Source organism: Triturus cristatus, chromosome 8 (genome assembly GCF_964204655.1).
Source record: "Triturus cristatus chromosome 8, aTriCri1.1, whole genome shotgun sequence".
NCBI lineage: Eukaryota > Metazoa > Chordata > Amphibia > Caudata > Salamandridae > Triturus > Triturus cristatus.
Window position 1 is genome coordinate 65,588,704 of NC_140591.1, and position 16,352 is coordinate 65,605,055.

General features: G+C 48.8%; 1 protein-coding gene across 1 annotated transcript in view; it reads right to left on the reverse strand.

Annotated features, from left to right (window-relative positions):
* LOC146801336 (uncharacterized) overlaps window positions 1-16,352 on the reverse strand; it is a 918,316-nt gene that overhangs the window by 6,651 nt on the left and 895,313 nt on the right. Inside the window, exon 7 of the mRNA XM_085620985.1 lies at window positions 15,170-15,229. Within this exon, the coding sequence (XP_085477111.1) occupies window positions 15,170-15,229 (60 nt within the window). The remainder of the gene's footprint in view (window positions 1-15,169; window positions 15,230-16,352) is intronic.

A 16,352-nucleotide genomic window follows, 5' to 3' on the forward strand; every position in this document is an offset into this window, starting at 1 on the left:
ACTGCACACATGTTGAACTGGTTCCACCACAGACACGTGAGCACATATACAGGAACAGGAAGCATTTCCATTCCATTAATGTGCAAGGGGTATGCCAAGCGGATATGATAATCTCCCATACCTGTGCCAGATTTCTAGGATCAGCACATGACTCCTACATACTGCGTAACAGCATCATACCACAGCTGATGGGAAATCTGCATCCGGAGCGTGTGTGGATTGTTGGTGAGTATGCAGAGTCAAGTAGTGTGCTGTATGCGTAACATGCTGCTCTCAGCTACTGTTTATATTACAAAATTGGTCTGTGTATCTCACACCTAGGTGACTCTGCGTATCCCAAACGGCCTTAGTTGCTGAGCCCACTGAGGAATCCAAGGACCCCGGGTGAAGTCCGCTACAATGAGGCACAAGGGAGGACACGTCGTTTGGTGGAGCGTACTTTTGGGCTTCTGAAGTCTAGATTCCGGTGTCTGGACAAGAGCGGAGGTGCACTACTCTACTCTCCCCAAAAGGTGTGTCAGATCGTAGTTGCATGCTGCATGCTCCACAACCTGGCCTTGCGCAAAGAGATCCACCTGCTCCTGAACGATGATTAGCAGCAGATGCCCCCGTCAGTTTTTGTACACTTGCTTTCATTTTCTATGCTATTGGCTTACAATGCAGCCTGTAGGCTAACAATGCCTGCTCTTTTTGCAGTTTTCATGAGTTGCACTCATTAAAAGGAGTTCAAGTAATACTTGCCCTACTGTAGTCCATATATGTATTATGTGTTTGCACAAGTATTTACTATATTATTGCATTGCATAGCCTCTTAAATGGGGGCTGCATTGATATAAGAAAAAATTATATATGTGTGTGTTTATATATAACTTAAAACCTGCGCAGTTGCACAGAGAACATTGTTGCTGTCTCCCAAAAGATGCCTGCACCAGTGAAAAAGGGAGATGAACTCCCGAAACGCGTATGGATTTAAAGGCTTGAAAATTTGGTGTTGTTATGCACGCAGTTGTGACCTTGTGAAAATCGCTAATAAATGGCAAAAGATAGATGGCCGCCACGCTACCATTTCCCTGTAACATTATGTGGTCGAGATGAGTCTGCTGTTTATTTTGCGCACAATGAATTGTATTTAACTTTATTGAAACAATACTTTCTTTAGCGTGAACGAGGCGAAAGCTGAAACGCGTTGTGTTGTGTGCAGTCTATTAAACAAGCTTTAGAACTGCAAATCTCCTGGGAGTCCGTGTTTACTTTCGTACAAGAAAAGTTTGGAGTTTCATAATTGGGGCTGCCGATTACCCCAACTCGGACCGCCCTATCTGACAGCCTTCTCCATTATCGGGATTGTAGGTGATATATATATATATATATATTCACTGAAAAAACCATAGGTTTCACACATGTTATAGTTAGTGGAAATTTTACTGATAAAAAACCAATGAAATTGCCCCGTTATAGTTAGCGCAGGCAACTATAACTCACGCGACCACAATCCTCTGCTGATGCTAATACTGTATTTAGACACTTATTTGCCCATGTCTTCTTCCATACATTTTTAGCTATACATATATTACAAATATTTTTTTTTCATAAAGACACATATGTCATCAGCAGAGGATTGCGGTCGCGTGAGTTATAGTTGCCTGCGCTAACTATAACGGGGCAATTTCATTGGTTTTTTATCAGTAAAATTTCCACTAACTATAACATGTGTGAAACCTATGGTTTTTTCAGTGAATTTGCAAGGTTTTTTAAATGCTAATTCCTAACTATAACGTGTGTGAAACCTATGGTTTTTTCAGTGAATTAGTACGGTTTTTTAAATGCTAAGTTTTTTTCCCTTATAATAAGCCCTGTACATTTGGTGGCCTACGGCCACCAAAAGCACAGGGGGTGGGGTAAGTGTGGATAGTGTTTTTTTCCATTGTAATAAGCCCAGCACATTTGGTGGCCTTCGGCCACCAAAAGCACAGGGGGTGGGGTAAGTGTGGATAGTGTTTTTTTTATTTTTATTTTTTTACCGTACGCTTACCGTAAGCGTACGGTAAGCGTACCCCGCGAAATTGCCGAAAAAAAAATAAAACCGTTTTTGCACTTGGGGGATGTTTGGGGACTCCCTCCACATGACTATGTGGGAGGGAGTTGTCAAAACAGCCCCTTTACATGTTTTTGGGCTTCCGATTTTAAAAATCTCTCTCAGTGCGAGAGACAAAATGGCGGCCGCCGCTTCCTGGTTTCGGCCGATTCGAATGTTTACTAAGATCTAAGAGCCAATCAGAATCGCGCTCGCGCACGCCACCGTACGCTTACCGTAAGCGTACGGTAAGCGTACCGTAAGCTGGCTCAGATATATATATTGATTTAAAGGCTATTTTCTCAGAATCTACTGAACAGATTTACACCAAACCTACAAAAGGCACTTCCTTGACCTAGGGACTACCTCTCTGCCAAATTTTGAGTAATTCTGTTCAGCCATTCGGGCTGTAGCTCGTTCTAAAGGTCCTATGGAAAAATGCATGGGAAAAACGCGTTTTGGGACCCCCCTTTTATCTCAGCCCCCGCTTGACGAATCCCCCCGAGACTTTCAGGGTAGGAGCGGAGCGTAGCGCCCCACCTATTTTGAGAAATTCGCGAGGATTCATCGACCGGCGCCAAAGTTATTCAAAATAGAATGTTGAGGTTTTCCTATGGAAACGTGGTCCTAACTATAACTACCTACTGGCTATCGCCAGTAGGTAATATATATATATATATATATACACACATATATATATTTATGTATATATATATATATATATGTGTATATATATGTGTTTTTTCATATATAATTTTTATTGTCTACGAGGTCCCCACGAATGGGCGGGAATGTTCAGTGCTTATGACTATTAATGAGGATCCTCTAGAAGAGAAGAGTTTTTGACTGCTGGTTGTTGTTGGCTCTGTGCTAATGGCTGATGTGTGTGGCACAGGGTATTTATGACTAGCTACCTCATGTCTATGTTGATGTTGTTGCTCATTGTTATGTAGGCTGGTTTCTGTACCTTGATGACTAGTGGTGTGTTCTAGCTGTGATGGTGTCACCTGACAAGTAAATGTCATTCTCTTGTGTCCTTCTAGGTCCCTTCACCCTCTCAATGCCTCATCACAATCAGAGCTTATGGTACATTGGATTCTGAGTTGACATTGTACATACTGTGATAAACATGGAGCTGACACAAAGACATAGGTGTGTAAAGAGTGTTTATTTACAATGAGTATTTGTGACAGAAAAGTGATTATTTACAAAATGGTGCTTAGTGAATTAATGAGTTGTCAGTGATGGTAAAGGAGACAATTAGAGTAGTCACCACATTGATGTAGTCACACATTATGGTAATTGTGTAATTCATTTTATGTGTGTGTTGTGGTGTTTGTAGGAGTAAAGGGTGGGAAGTAATTTGTGTTTAATTAATCAATATATAGTTGTTAATTAATGTTAATTATTTGATATTTATTTTGGGTAAATGTTTATTTTTTGTGTTTTGTTTTTACTTTTAAAGCGGTAAAGGGTGGGTATTAAATACAATTTTGTTATTTAATAATTCGTTGTTAATAGTAACCGTTTTTCTTTAACAATTAATATATAATTGTGATTTATTATTTTATAGTTTCATTTAGGTGTGTGTTGTGTTAATAAGATGTTTTTAATTGATTATTAATTATGTTAATTATGGAAATAAATGTAATAAAAAATGATGAAGTGTTTTGTTATTGGCGTGGTGTTATAGGTTATGAAATAAAATAAATAAGTTTATGTTTTAAATATTTTTTTGTTTGTTAATATTTGCTACTTTTAAATAATTATTGTTTATAAATGTATTTATCAATTTATTTTATATATTATTTGTAGATTTTTGATATATGTAATTCATATTATAATATGTGTCATTTTTATATGTTTAATATATTTAAATTTATATTTTTTTAATATTTGTTTATTTTTATGATGTTTTTAAATTTTGTAATATTCTTTGTTTTTTTCAACTGTTTAAGTATCATTAGTAATTGTTCCCCTTCCGCTATCTAACACCTTCCCTACTGTTGTACTCACTGGAGTGGGAATAACATTTTTTACCCCTCCGCTATCCAACACTTATCCTACTGTTGCATTTAGTGGAGTGCGAATAGTAATTTTTATCCCTTTGCTATCTAACCCGTTCTCTACTGTTGCACTCTTTGGATTGGGAATAGTAATTTTTGTCCCTCGGTTATCTAACACTTTCCCTACTGTTGCACTTACTAGAGTGGGAACAGTAATTTTTACCCATCCGCTATCCAACATTTTCCCTACTGTTGCAATCACTGGAGTTAGAATAGTAAATTTAATTTCTCTGCTATCCAACACTTAACCTACTTTTGCAATCACGGGAGTGGGAATAGTAAGTTTTACTCTCCGCTGTCCAACACCTTCCCTTCTGTTGCACTCTTTGGAGTGGGAATAGTCATTTTTACCCCTCCGCTATCCAACATTTTCCCTACTGTTGCTATCACTGAAGTGGGAATAGTAATTTTTACCCCTCTGCTATCCAACACTTTCCCTACTGTTGCACTCACTGGAGTTGGAATAGGAAATTCAATTATTCCGCTATAAAACACTTTCCCTACTGTTGCACTTTTTGTATTGGGAAATGTTAGTTTAATTTTTTTTTTTAAATAGTTCAATGTTTTAATTTATTATAGAATTTTTTTTATTATAAATTATTGATATATTATCTACTGGCGGTCGCCAGTAGATAGTTATAGTTAGGACCGTGTTTCCATAGGAAATCTGAAAATTCTATTTTGAATAACTTTGGTGCCGGTTGACGAATCCTCGCGAAATTTTCAAAACTAATGGGGCGCTCCGCTCAGCTCCTACCCTGAAAGTCTCGGGGTGATTCGCCAAGCGGGGGCTGAGAAAAAAGGGGGGTCCCAAAACACATTTTCCCCATGCATTTTCCCATAGGACCTTTAGTCGAAGGTACAGCCCGAACGTCTGAACAGAATTACTTGAAATTTGGCAAAGAGGTAGTCCTCAGGTCAGGCATGTGCCTTTTGCATATATGGTGTCAATCTGTTCAGTAGTTCCTGAGAAAATTGCATTTAAAAGCACATAAATATCTATAAGCGCGCACGGTGCGCGCACCATAACGTGCGCAAGCGTAATTCTGATTGGTGGTTACATGTCAGTCAACATTCGAATCGGTCGAAATCAGGAAGTGTCGGCCGCCATTTTGTGTGTTTTGTGTGTGACAGTGAAAAAGAAAGGTGGAGAACGTGAAAAGGGGGCAGGGTAGAGAGTTCCTGACCCCCTAGCCTTTGTCAGGGGGTCCCTGAAGGACCCCGAAGGGTGAAAAAACATTTTATTTTTTTTTCAAAAAAATCTCGGGGTGCGCGCACCGTGCAAAACCTTAAAAAAAAAAAAAACATTTTAAACGAGCCATTCCATATTACAGGATACAGTCGATCTATAACTATATACATAGGTAGCTTATTGTAAAATAAATATATAAAAAATATAATAAAACATACATAACTTAGCATTTAAAAAACCTTACAAATTTACTTAAAAAACCATAGGTTTCACACACGTTATAGTTAGGAATTAGCATTTAAAAAACCTTGCAAATTCACTTAAAAAACCATAGGTTTCACACATGTTATAGTTAGCTGGACATTTCACTCGTAAAAAACCATTGAAATTCCCCCGTTATAGTTAGTTCAGATACCTATAACTCGCGCGACCGCCACTCTATCACAAGGATGATGTCATCAGTAATGTCATGAGTGATGCCACTGACCATGTCATGAGTGATGTAATATGTGACGTCATCAGCAGTGGATTGCGGGCGTGCGAGTTATAGTTATCTGAACTAACTATAATGGGGGAATTTCAATGGTTTTTTACGAGTGAAATGTCCAGCTAACTATAACTTGTGTGAAACCTATGTTTTTTTAAGTGAATACATATATATATATATATTTTAAATAATTTTGAAGTTTAAAAATTAAACTAAGAAAATAGTTAAATAAATATTTTGAAGGAGCGACCCTTGACCTTGCCTGGTAGGTCGCTCCCCCCTGCTGCAGCTCCGCCTGCACTCCCGCTGCCACCGTTGAAGCCGAGGCCCTCCACCACCCGCAGGCTACCACCTGCATCTCATCCCTGGTGGCCAGAGGTGGCCTTAGGTTTGCATCTGCTCTCTGTTGTGCCTGTACTCTGTCTGCCCCGCTCTCCTGAACTCCGCTGCCCTCGCTCTGTACACCCGTTCCTCTTTTCACCCCCCTGCCCCCCGCTCGCCGTCGCGACCTCCTTTACTTCTGTGCCCCCACTGCCCGGTTTGCTCTGTGCCCTCTTTTCTGCTCTGTACCCCTTTTGCCTTGTTTCCTACCCACAACCGCTCCACTTCCCTGCTCCCGTTCCCCGCCGCTGCTTCCCCTGCGGCCCCGCCCCCTCCGCGCCCATTCACTGCCCCTGCCACCCGCCTCCTGCCTCCCAGCTGCTCTTCCCTCCCCACCTCCCCATATATGGCAGGCGGTGTGCGGTCAGGAGTGCGACCATTGACCTTTCCTGGTAGGTCGTTCCCCCCCTGCTGCAGCTCCGCCTGCACTCCCGCTGCCGCCTGCTGCCGCCGCTGAACTCGAGGCCCTCCACCACCCGCAGGCTACCACCTGCGCCTCATCCCTGGTTGCCAGTGGTAGCCCTAGGTTTGCATCTGCTCTCTGTTGTGCCTGTACTCTGTCTGCCCGTCTCTCCTGTACTCCCCTGCCCTTGTTCTATTCACCCGTTCCTCTTTTGTGCCTGTACTCTGTCTGCCTTTCTCTCTCCTGTACTCCGCTGCCCTCGCTCTGTACACCCGTTCCTCTTTGCACCCCCCTGCCCCCTACTCGCCACCGCGACCTCCTTTACTTCTGTGCCCCCACTGCCCGGTTTGCTCTGTGCCCCCTTTTCTGCTCCGTGCCCCTTTTGTCTTGTTTCCTACCCGCGACCGCTCCGCTTCCCTGCTCCCGTTCCCCGCTGCTGCTTCTCCTGCGGCCCCACCCCCTCCATGCCCATTTGCTGCCCCTGCCACCCGCCTCCCAGCTGCTCCTCCCTCCCCACCTCCCCATATATGCGGCCGCTGCGCGGTGAGGAGAGTGACCCTCGACCTTGCCTGGTAGGTCGCTCCCCCCGCTGCAGCTACACCTGCACTCCCGCTGTCACCTGCTGCCGCCGCTGAAGTCGAGAACCTCCACCACCCGCAGGCTACCACCTGCGCCTCATCCCTGGTGGCCAGTGGTGGCCTTAGGTTTGCATCTGCTCTCTGTTGTGCCTGTACTCTGTCTGCCCGTCTCTCTCCTGTACTCCGCTGCCCTCGCTCTGTACACCCGTTCCTCTTTGCACCCCCATGCCCCCGCTCGCCACCGCGACCTCCTTTACTTCTGTGCCCCCACTGCCCGGTTTGCTCTGTGGCCCCTTTTCTGCTCTGTACCCCTTTTGCCTTGTTTCCTACCCGCGACCGCTCCGCTTCCCTGCTCCCGTTCCCCGCTGCTGCTTCCCCTGTGGCCCCGCCCCCTCCGTGCCCATTCGCTGCCCCTGCCACCCGCCTCCCACCTCCCAGCTGCTCCTCCCTCCCCACCTCCCCATATATGGCGGCCGCTGCGCGGTGAGGAGAGCGACCCTTGACCTTGCCTGGTAGGTCGCTCCCCCCCTGCTGCAGCTCCGTCTGCACTCCCGCTGTCGCCTGCTGCCGCCGCTGAAGTCAAGGCCCTCCACCACCTGCAGGCTACCACCTGCACCTCATCTCTGGTGGCCAGTGGTGGCCCTAGGTTTGCATCTGCTCTCTGTTGTGCCTGTACTCTGTCTGCCCGTCTCTCTCCTGTACTCCGCTGCCCTCGCTCTGTACACCCGTTCCTCTTTGCACCCCCCTGCCCCAACGCGCCACCGCAACCTCCGTTAATTCTGTGCCCCTACTGCCCAGTTTGCTCTGTGCCCCCTTTTCTGCTCTGTACCCCTTTTGCCTTGTTTCCTAGCCGTGACCGCTCCGCTTCCCTGCTCCCGTTCCCCGCCGCTGCTTCCCCTGCGGCCCCGCCCCCACCGCGCCCATTCGCTGCCCCTGCCACCCACCTCCCGCCTCCCAGCTGCTCCTCCCTCCCCACCTCCCCATATATGGCGGCCGCTGCGCGGTGAGGAGAGCGACTCTTGACCTTGCATGGTAGGTCACTCCCCCGCTGCAGCTCCGCCTGCACTCCCGCTGTCACCTGCTGCCGCCGCTGAAGTCGAGGCCCTCCACCACCCGCAGGCTACCACCTGCGCCTCATCCCTGGTGGCCAGTGGTGGCCTTAGGTTTGCATCTGCTCTCTGTTGTGCCTCTACTCTGTCTGCCCGTCTCTCTCCTGTACTCCGCTGCCCTCGCTCTGTACACCCGTTCCTCTTTGCACCCCCCTGCCCCCGCTCGCCGCCGCGACCTCCTTTACTTCTGTGCCCCCACTGCCCGGTTTGCTCTGTGCCCCCTTATCTGCTCTGTACCCCTTTTGCCTTGTTTCCTACCCGCGACCGCTCCGCTTCCCTGCTCCCGTTCCCCGCCGCTGCTTCTCCTGCGGCCCCACCCCCTCCGCGCCCATTTGCTGCCCCTGCCACCGGCCTCCCAGCTGCTCCTCCCTCCCCACCTCCCCATATATGGCGGCCGCTGCGCAGTGAGGAGAGCGACCCTTGACCTTGCCTGGTAGGTGGCCCCCCCGGCTGCAGCTCCACCTGCACTCCCGCTGTCGTCTGCTGCCGCCGCTGAATTCGAGGCCCTTCACCACCCGCAGGCTACCACCTGCGCCTCATCCCTGGTGGCCAGTGGTGGCCTTAGGTTTGCATCTGCTCTCTGTTGTGCCTGTACTCTGTCTGCCCGTCTCTCTCCTGTACTCCGCTGCCCTCGCTCTGTACACCCGTTCCTTTTTGCACCCCCCTGCCCCCCGCTCGCCGCCACGACCTCCTTTACTTCTGTGCCCCCACTGCTCCGTTTGCTCTGTGCCCCCTTTTCTGCTCTGTACCCCTTTTGTCTTGTCTCCTACCCGCGACCGCTCCGCTTCCCTGCTCCCGTTCCCCGCCGCTGCTTCCCCTACGGCCCGCCCCCTCCGTGCCCATTTGCTGCCCCGGCCACCCGCCAACCCCTGGCCCCCGCACCAGCCATGAAGACCACCTCCGCTACGACAACAGCACCCTCATCGCTCTCAACCCAGGAAGGACCCACACCTGCTGCAAGGCCGCCCCGAAGCGCACCCACAGTCCCTTCACCTGCCGGAACTGCAGCTTCTCCTGCCTCGAAGCTGCCGAGACCCCCGCCACCACGGAACCCAACCAGCTCAGATGCATCCTGATCAACACTCGCTCCGCACGCAAACAAGCCGTCGAGCTCTGGGACCTACTCGACACCGCATCCCCGGACGTCGCCTTCCTGACTGAGACCTGGATGAACGAAGCTTCCTCTCCGGACATCGCCATAGCCATCCCCGACGGGTACCAGATCACCCGCAGAGACTGCACCAACGGAGCCGGAGGAGGAATCGCAATCGTCCACAAGAACACCATCAGGGTGTCTACAAACACCAACGACACTCTCAGCATCGCCAAACACATGCATTTCCAGATCCACACAGACCCCAAGACCACCCTAAGAGGCACCCTTGTCTACAGACCGCCCGGACCCCGACCACAATTCTGCGACTCCATCGCCGACCTCATCAGCACGCACGCGCTGACCTCCACCGACTACATCCTCCTCGGAGACCTAAACTATCATCTGGAGAACAACAACGACAACAACTCCTCCACCCTGATCGACAACCTCGCCAACCTCGGACTAAAACAGCTCGTCACGACGCCGACCCACATCGCCAGTCACACGCTTGATGCCATCTTCTCCTCAAGCCCCCACGTCGCCTTCAGCCACGCCTCCGAACTCACCTGGACAGACCACCATCGCATCCACTTCACCTTCCGCAAACCCCTCACACACCACCGCACCCTACAGATCCCCCGCGGCTGCTGGGGCAAAGTCACTGAAGAACAACTACAAACCTCGCACTCAACCCACCGAACAACCCCACCAACCCCAACGATGGTGCACGCACCCTCAGACGCTGGATGGACGACTGCGCCAACACCTTAGCCCCGCTGAAAAAGCCACCCAACGGAGACACCAGCAAGAGAGCCAGCTGGTTCACCCCAGAACTCCTGGCAGCAAAGCGCACCTGCCGGAAATTGGAGAACAAATGGCACAGCGACAAGACGCCGGACAGCCATGCTGCCCACAAAGACGCCATCCGCAACCACCACCACCACCTCATCAGGACCGCCAAAAGGACCTCCTTCAAAGACCGCCTTGACAACAACGCACACAACAGCAAGGAGCTCTTCAACATCGTGAAGGAACTCTCCAACCCCAGCTCCAGCGCCAACGACATCTCGCCATCGCAAGCCCTGTGCGACTCCCTCGCCACCTTCTTTCACCACAAGATCACCGACATCCATGACAGCTTCAACCCCCAGACGACCCCTACAGGCCTCGACACGCCGGCCCCACCGTATCCCATCGACCACGACTCCCTGACAACCTGGGCCAACGTGAGTATCGAGGACACAATCAAGACCATGGGCACTATCCACTCCGGCTCCCCGTCTGACCCTCTCCCACACCACATCTTCAACAAAGCCGGCAGCTCCATCACACCCCACCTGCGCAGCATCATCAACCTCTCCTTCGAGACCGCTACCTTCCCTGAGAGCTGGAAGCACGCCGAGATCAATGCCCTACTGAAGAAACCCAAGGCAGACCCGAGTGACCTCAAGAACTTCCGGCCCATCTACCTGCTTCCGTTCCCAGCAAAGGTCATCGAGAAGATAGTTAACACCCAGCTCACCCGTCACCTCGAAGACAACAGCATCCTAGACCCATCCCAATCAGGATTCCGCAGCAACCACAGCACCGAGACCGCCCTCATCGCCGCGACAGACGACATCAGGATCCTGCTAGACAACGGTGAGACGGCGGCCCTCATCCTCCTGCACCTCTTCGCCGCCTTCAACACCGTCTGCCACCGCACACTACGCATGAGCCTCCACGACGCAGGGATCTGAGACAAGGCCTAGGAGTGGACCACCTCCTTCCTCTCCGGCACAGCTCAGAGAGTCCGCCTCCCCCCGTTCTGGTCCGAAACCTCCGAGATCATCTGCGGCGTCCCACAGGGATCCTCCCTCAGCCCGACGCTGTTCAATGTCTACATGGCACCACTCGCACGCATCGCCCGACAGCACGACCTCAATATAATCTCCTGCGCCGACGACACACAGCTGATCCTCTCCCTCACCAAGGACCCCCCCACCGCCAAATCCAACCTCCACCAGGGAATGAAGGCTGTCGCCGACTGGATGAAGGAAAGCCGACTTAAACTGAACTCAGACAAGATGGAGATCCTCATCCTCGGGCCCAACCCCTCAGTATGGGATGACTCCTGGTGTCCCGCATCACTGGGGACACTCCCGGCTCCTACCAACCACGCACGCACCCTGGGAGTCATCCTCGACTCGAAACTCACCATGACCAAACAAGTCAACGCAGTCTCCTCTACCTGCTTCAACACCCTCCGTATGCTCCGCAAGATCTACAGATGGATCCCAACAGACATGAGGAAAACAGTCACCCAGACCCTAGTCAGCAGCCGACTCGACTATGGAAACGCCCTCGATGCCGGAGCCCCGTCCAAGCTCATCAACAGACTGCAAAGAATCCAGAACGCCTCTGCACGCCTGATCCTCGACATCCCATGCCACGACCACATCACCCCCCACCTGAGGAACCTGCACTGGCTCCCCGTCGACAGAAGAATCTCCTTAAGCTCCTGATCCACGCACACAAGGCACTCCACAAAACCGGCCCAGCCTACCTCAACAGTCGACTCTCCTTCTACGTACCCAACAGGAAACTCCGCTCCGCTGACCACGCCCTGGCCACGGTCCCGCGCATCTGTAGAACCACCTCCGGAGGCAGGTCCTTCTCCCACAGCGCCGCCAAGACCTGGAACACCCTCTCCCTCAACCTACGACAAACCGAAAACCTGCTGACTTTCAGGAGACGACTCAAGACCTGACTTTTCGACCAGTAGCAGCAGCACCCCCCCCCCCCCCCAGCGCCTTGAAACGCTTACGGGTAAGTAGTGCGCTTTACAAATTAACTGATTGATTGATTGATTGATTAAATATATGTATATGTATAAATTATTATGTTTGTGTGTTTATTTTTTTATTTAAGTTTATTTGTTATATTTAGTTAAAATGTATATTAAATGTAATTTATTTTGTTAAAAATAATATTTGTATTTAATATACTTAATATATATTATTTTATTTTATATATATTTTTAAATGGATATTTTTTACATCTCTATTTTTTACCTCAATATTTTGGAGTCGATATTTTTGCACCTACCTGTTGAGGAATGGGATTCGATATTTTTTTTCGAAATTTAGAACATCATGTTTGTGACATTGATATTCTATCAGTGAACCGCTCAATCTGCATGGCAGTCAAATAAACAGACACTGTCAAAGGTCATATCTTTCAAACTCTCCCAAACATTATCAGGGAATTTTGACTCCCTCAACCAAGCGTGGCTGCAAAGACCAACAGACTGAGCCATGACCTATCAATAGATTCGGTGGTGTCCATTGCCGAATTAATATTAAACTTTGCCATCTCACAGTCATTTTGCGCAAGCTGAAAGAGTTCAGCCCTGACCCCTTCAGGAAGGGAAGGAAGCAGATGGGTGACATAAAGCATATGAAGCCCTGCCTAAGATACAATTCGTGTTTAACGATCTCAAAGCCAAACTAGCTGAAGCAAAGATATTCCAGCCACATGGATCCAACCACCTAGATTCTCTACCTGGTGGAAATAAAGGAGAAACATGTAGATTTGGCGAAGCTGTAGCAGCTTGTACGACGAACCTCTTAGCAGTAGTGTGTTGAGAAAGACAGACAGGGTCGTCCGGAGCAGGACGATGGGAAATGGCACGATCAACAAAGACTCCAGTCTCTGGCCTCGCCCAAATTCCCAGAAGAATATCATACAGAGACTCCCCATAGGGCAGTAAGGGTTAAACACCAGTCACACGCTGGTGAAGGGATCAGATGAAAAAGTCACCAAAGGAAGCTGCAATTTCAAGAAATCAGCATCTTTCTAAATAACTTCAGCAAAAGCTGCACTAGCCTCCATTGCCATTTGTGGCAGAGAAAGCAGATCAGAATTAGGAGAGGGTTGTAGCCTACCATCCTCACCAAATGCAGCCCAAGAACCTCACACAAGAGGCTGAACAAGACCAACCAAGCGGTCAACGTCAGCTGAGCCACCTTGCAATGCTGGAGAAACAGAAACAGAGCCAGCTTTTTCCTTGGATGCAAAGGAGAAGACACAGGAATCACAGTGAATATAAGCGCCATCTCCGGCACCGATCGATGTCGGGGCAACGTCATATTGTCATGCACCATGAGCAACCTCATCCGATGCCGCCAGCGTCACAACTGGAAGCTGCACACCGATGCCATGATGACCACAAGCACAGAGTCCACGTCTTCGACTAGTGCCGAGGTTGAACCTGCTGGAGAGCTTCCAGTTGGAGCATCCCCTACCTTCTTGGGGCCCAAAGGCGTTCCAGGGGGAGGCCTGGACCCAAAAATGGCATGCAGAGCATGATACTATAGCTGCATCTGGGGCATAGTTCCAGGATAAGGAGGGAGGCATAGGGTCGACACTTGTGTGACATCCTCCTTCAAAGAATGGGAGGAACAAGTAGAGACCACGTTGCGACGCAGCGAGGCCAAAGGTCTCCGCGACTTCGATCCCTTATGATGGAATTTTTGCAACTAAGGTGAGTAACGCTCACAGAAATGGCCCCTGGACTGTCCCCAGGCAGGAACCACAGAGTGAGAAGGAGACAAACACCGCATGGACTCCGACTGGGAGTGCCACACCTTCAAAAGCTTAATTTGTTATCTCCGCAAGGCCTTAGACTTCAGCCATTTAGATGAGTCGCACTCCTTGGAGTCGTGGTGCACTCCTAAGCACCACATGCAGATGGGATGGGGATTCGTAGCTGACATCCGTTGAGCACAGGTCTCGCACGACTTAAAACCCGAAGGCATAGGCACACTGTTCCCTGGCGCAAAAAATTGTGTCAAAGTAGGCCAAACATAAAAATGGCCCGAGGAACCACTTTTCCGGATCCGCGCTGTAGCGTGGAAAAGAAGTAACTGACTTCCGCATGCCGGAGGGGCTTATATGGCTCCACTGACGTCATGACCGAAGTCGACGTCATCACGGAGCCGTATGACGCCATCCACGGGCACACAGATGTACTGCTGAAAAATTTCTGGATTCAGTCTGACGCCTGGGGAGAATTCAAAAGTTAAGGAATATGGAGCTAGATGTCTCTATCAGATACAGCTCACTGAGTGAGTGTGAGTTAAGTAGGCAAGGAAGGGGAGGAGCTTTGGGTGAGGTCAGGAAAAGAAGGTAGAAGCCAAAAGAAAAGGCGAAACCACACTGAGAATGGACAGAGAGCAGAGGAGGAGATCATGGCAAGAACCCCCATGGGATAGGTCAAGAGTCTGACGAGCATCAGGCCACTCGGGAGAGGCTTTCAGACGGGTAGGAGGAGATCCAGAAGAGTGCAATATCACGTTGTGACTAATGGCTTCAGGAGAGGGCAGGTGGCTGTGGTGGTCTGTTGTCAAGGATGCAGACACATAGTAAAAGACATCTTATGGAGTTCCTTCTTATGCAATGCCATTGTGTCCAACTGGTATCACAGGCAGCTTTTATCTCTCTATCCATCTGGCAGAATGCAACATGCCAAGAGATCTGAAATGGATATCCCAACCCCTGAGTATATGGATGTAGTGTGATCTAGGATGAGATGAAGTTTTGGTTCCCTATTGAACTGTAAGAAAAGACCTCTGAAGGAGCAGTCAGACAGTTGACCTTTGGCACTGCAACAACACAGCTTTCATAGCACAGATTAACACTAGGGTGCCAGCTCAGTTCTTGCAACCTCTAGTTAACAACGGTGTGAATTGTGCCGCCCAGTCCTAGGTGAACTGAATTCTGTAAAAGACATTTCTACTCACATGTATCAGGTCTGGTCCAAAAGTTCGTTGAAGCTTTTCCATGGGCAACTTGTGTTCATCCTAGAGGCAAGAAAGAGACAGTAACAGGTTAAGAAAAGAGACTCTGCAGAATGTAGGGGTAAAATGTACGTTAAGCCTGAACTTCAAAACAACAGGAAATAGAGGTGCCCTCTGCTGTGCTCTGCTGCCACCTCATTGCGAAGGCTTCAACATGAGGCAGAATTGCTGGGCACATGAAGGGCTGACTTATAGCTCAAGACTGGTGTCTCTGTAAACAGGGGCGACCCTGCTCTCCAAATGGTTTCTAAACCACAGTCAAGAAGAAAACAAGTTACTTACCTGTAACTTCAGTTATCCAGTATTGGTATCTTTCATAGATTCACATACTTGAATCATCCCTGCCGTCGAGGTGGGAGTCTCACGGTACAATGCTATAATAGACTGCACAGTCACTACATTAGCCCATCCTTGTCCTTTTGTAAAAAATAACCAAATCTGAAACACAGCCAATAAGGCTCTAGCACCCTTTAGAACACTCCACAGAGAGGCAAGTCCCTCAGAATTTCGAGCACAAGTGACAGTAAGTGATAAGGGAAGCCTCTCCGGGGAGGAGGGTTGGTCACATGTGAATCTATGAAAGATACCAATACTGGATAACAAGTTACAGGTAAGTAACTTGTTTTCTTATCCAGTATTGGGGTATCTTTTATAGATTCACATGCTTGAATCAGGATATCTAGCAGTAAAAGCCCTTCGTTTTTTAGCGGATGGTGGATATCATACGAATCACATTAGATACCTCGTAAAAGATATACATCAATATATCCAGAACATATGCAACACAAAATGAGAGAAGCATTATGCATCAAGAGAAAAAAGACAGTGTTAACGTGTAACATAAATAGCTTTCATTAGCATGGAATAAAATAATCGCCTCTCGACAGAGGCTTACCTTATTGGAAAAAGGCTGCCTAACACTACTTGACCAGCAGCTGATTCAGCTTCTGTAGCCAGATCTAAACAGTAATGCTGTGTAGATGTGTGTACATTTTTCCAAGTTGCAGCAAAGCAAATTTTTTCCAACGGCAATTCAGCAAAAAGCACCCCCCGATTGTCAGGGTTCAAGGGTGTTCTTTCAGTAATCTTGCACAGGAACAGAGACGCTGATTCCCAACTCCCCTTC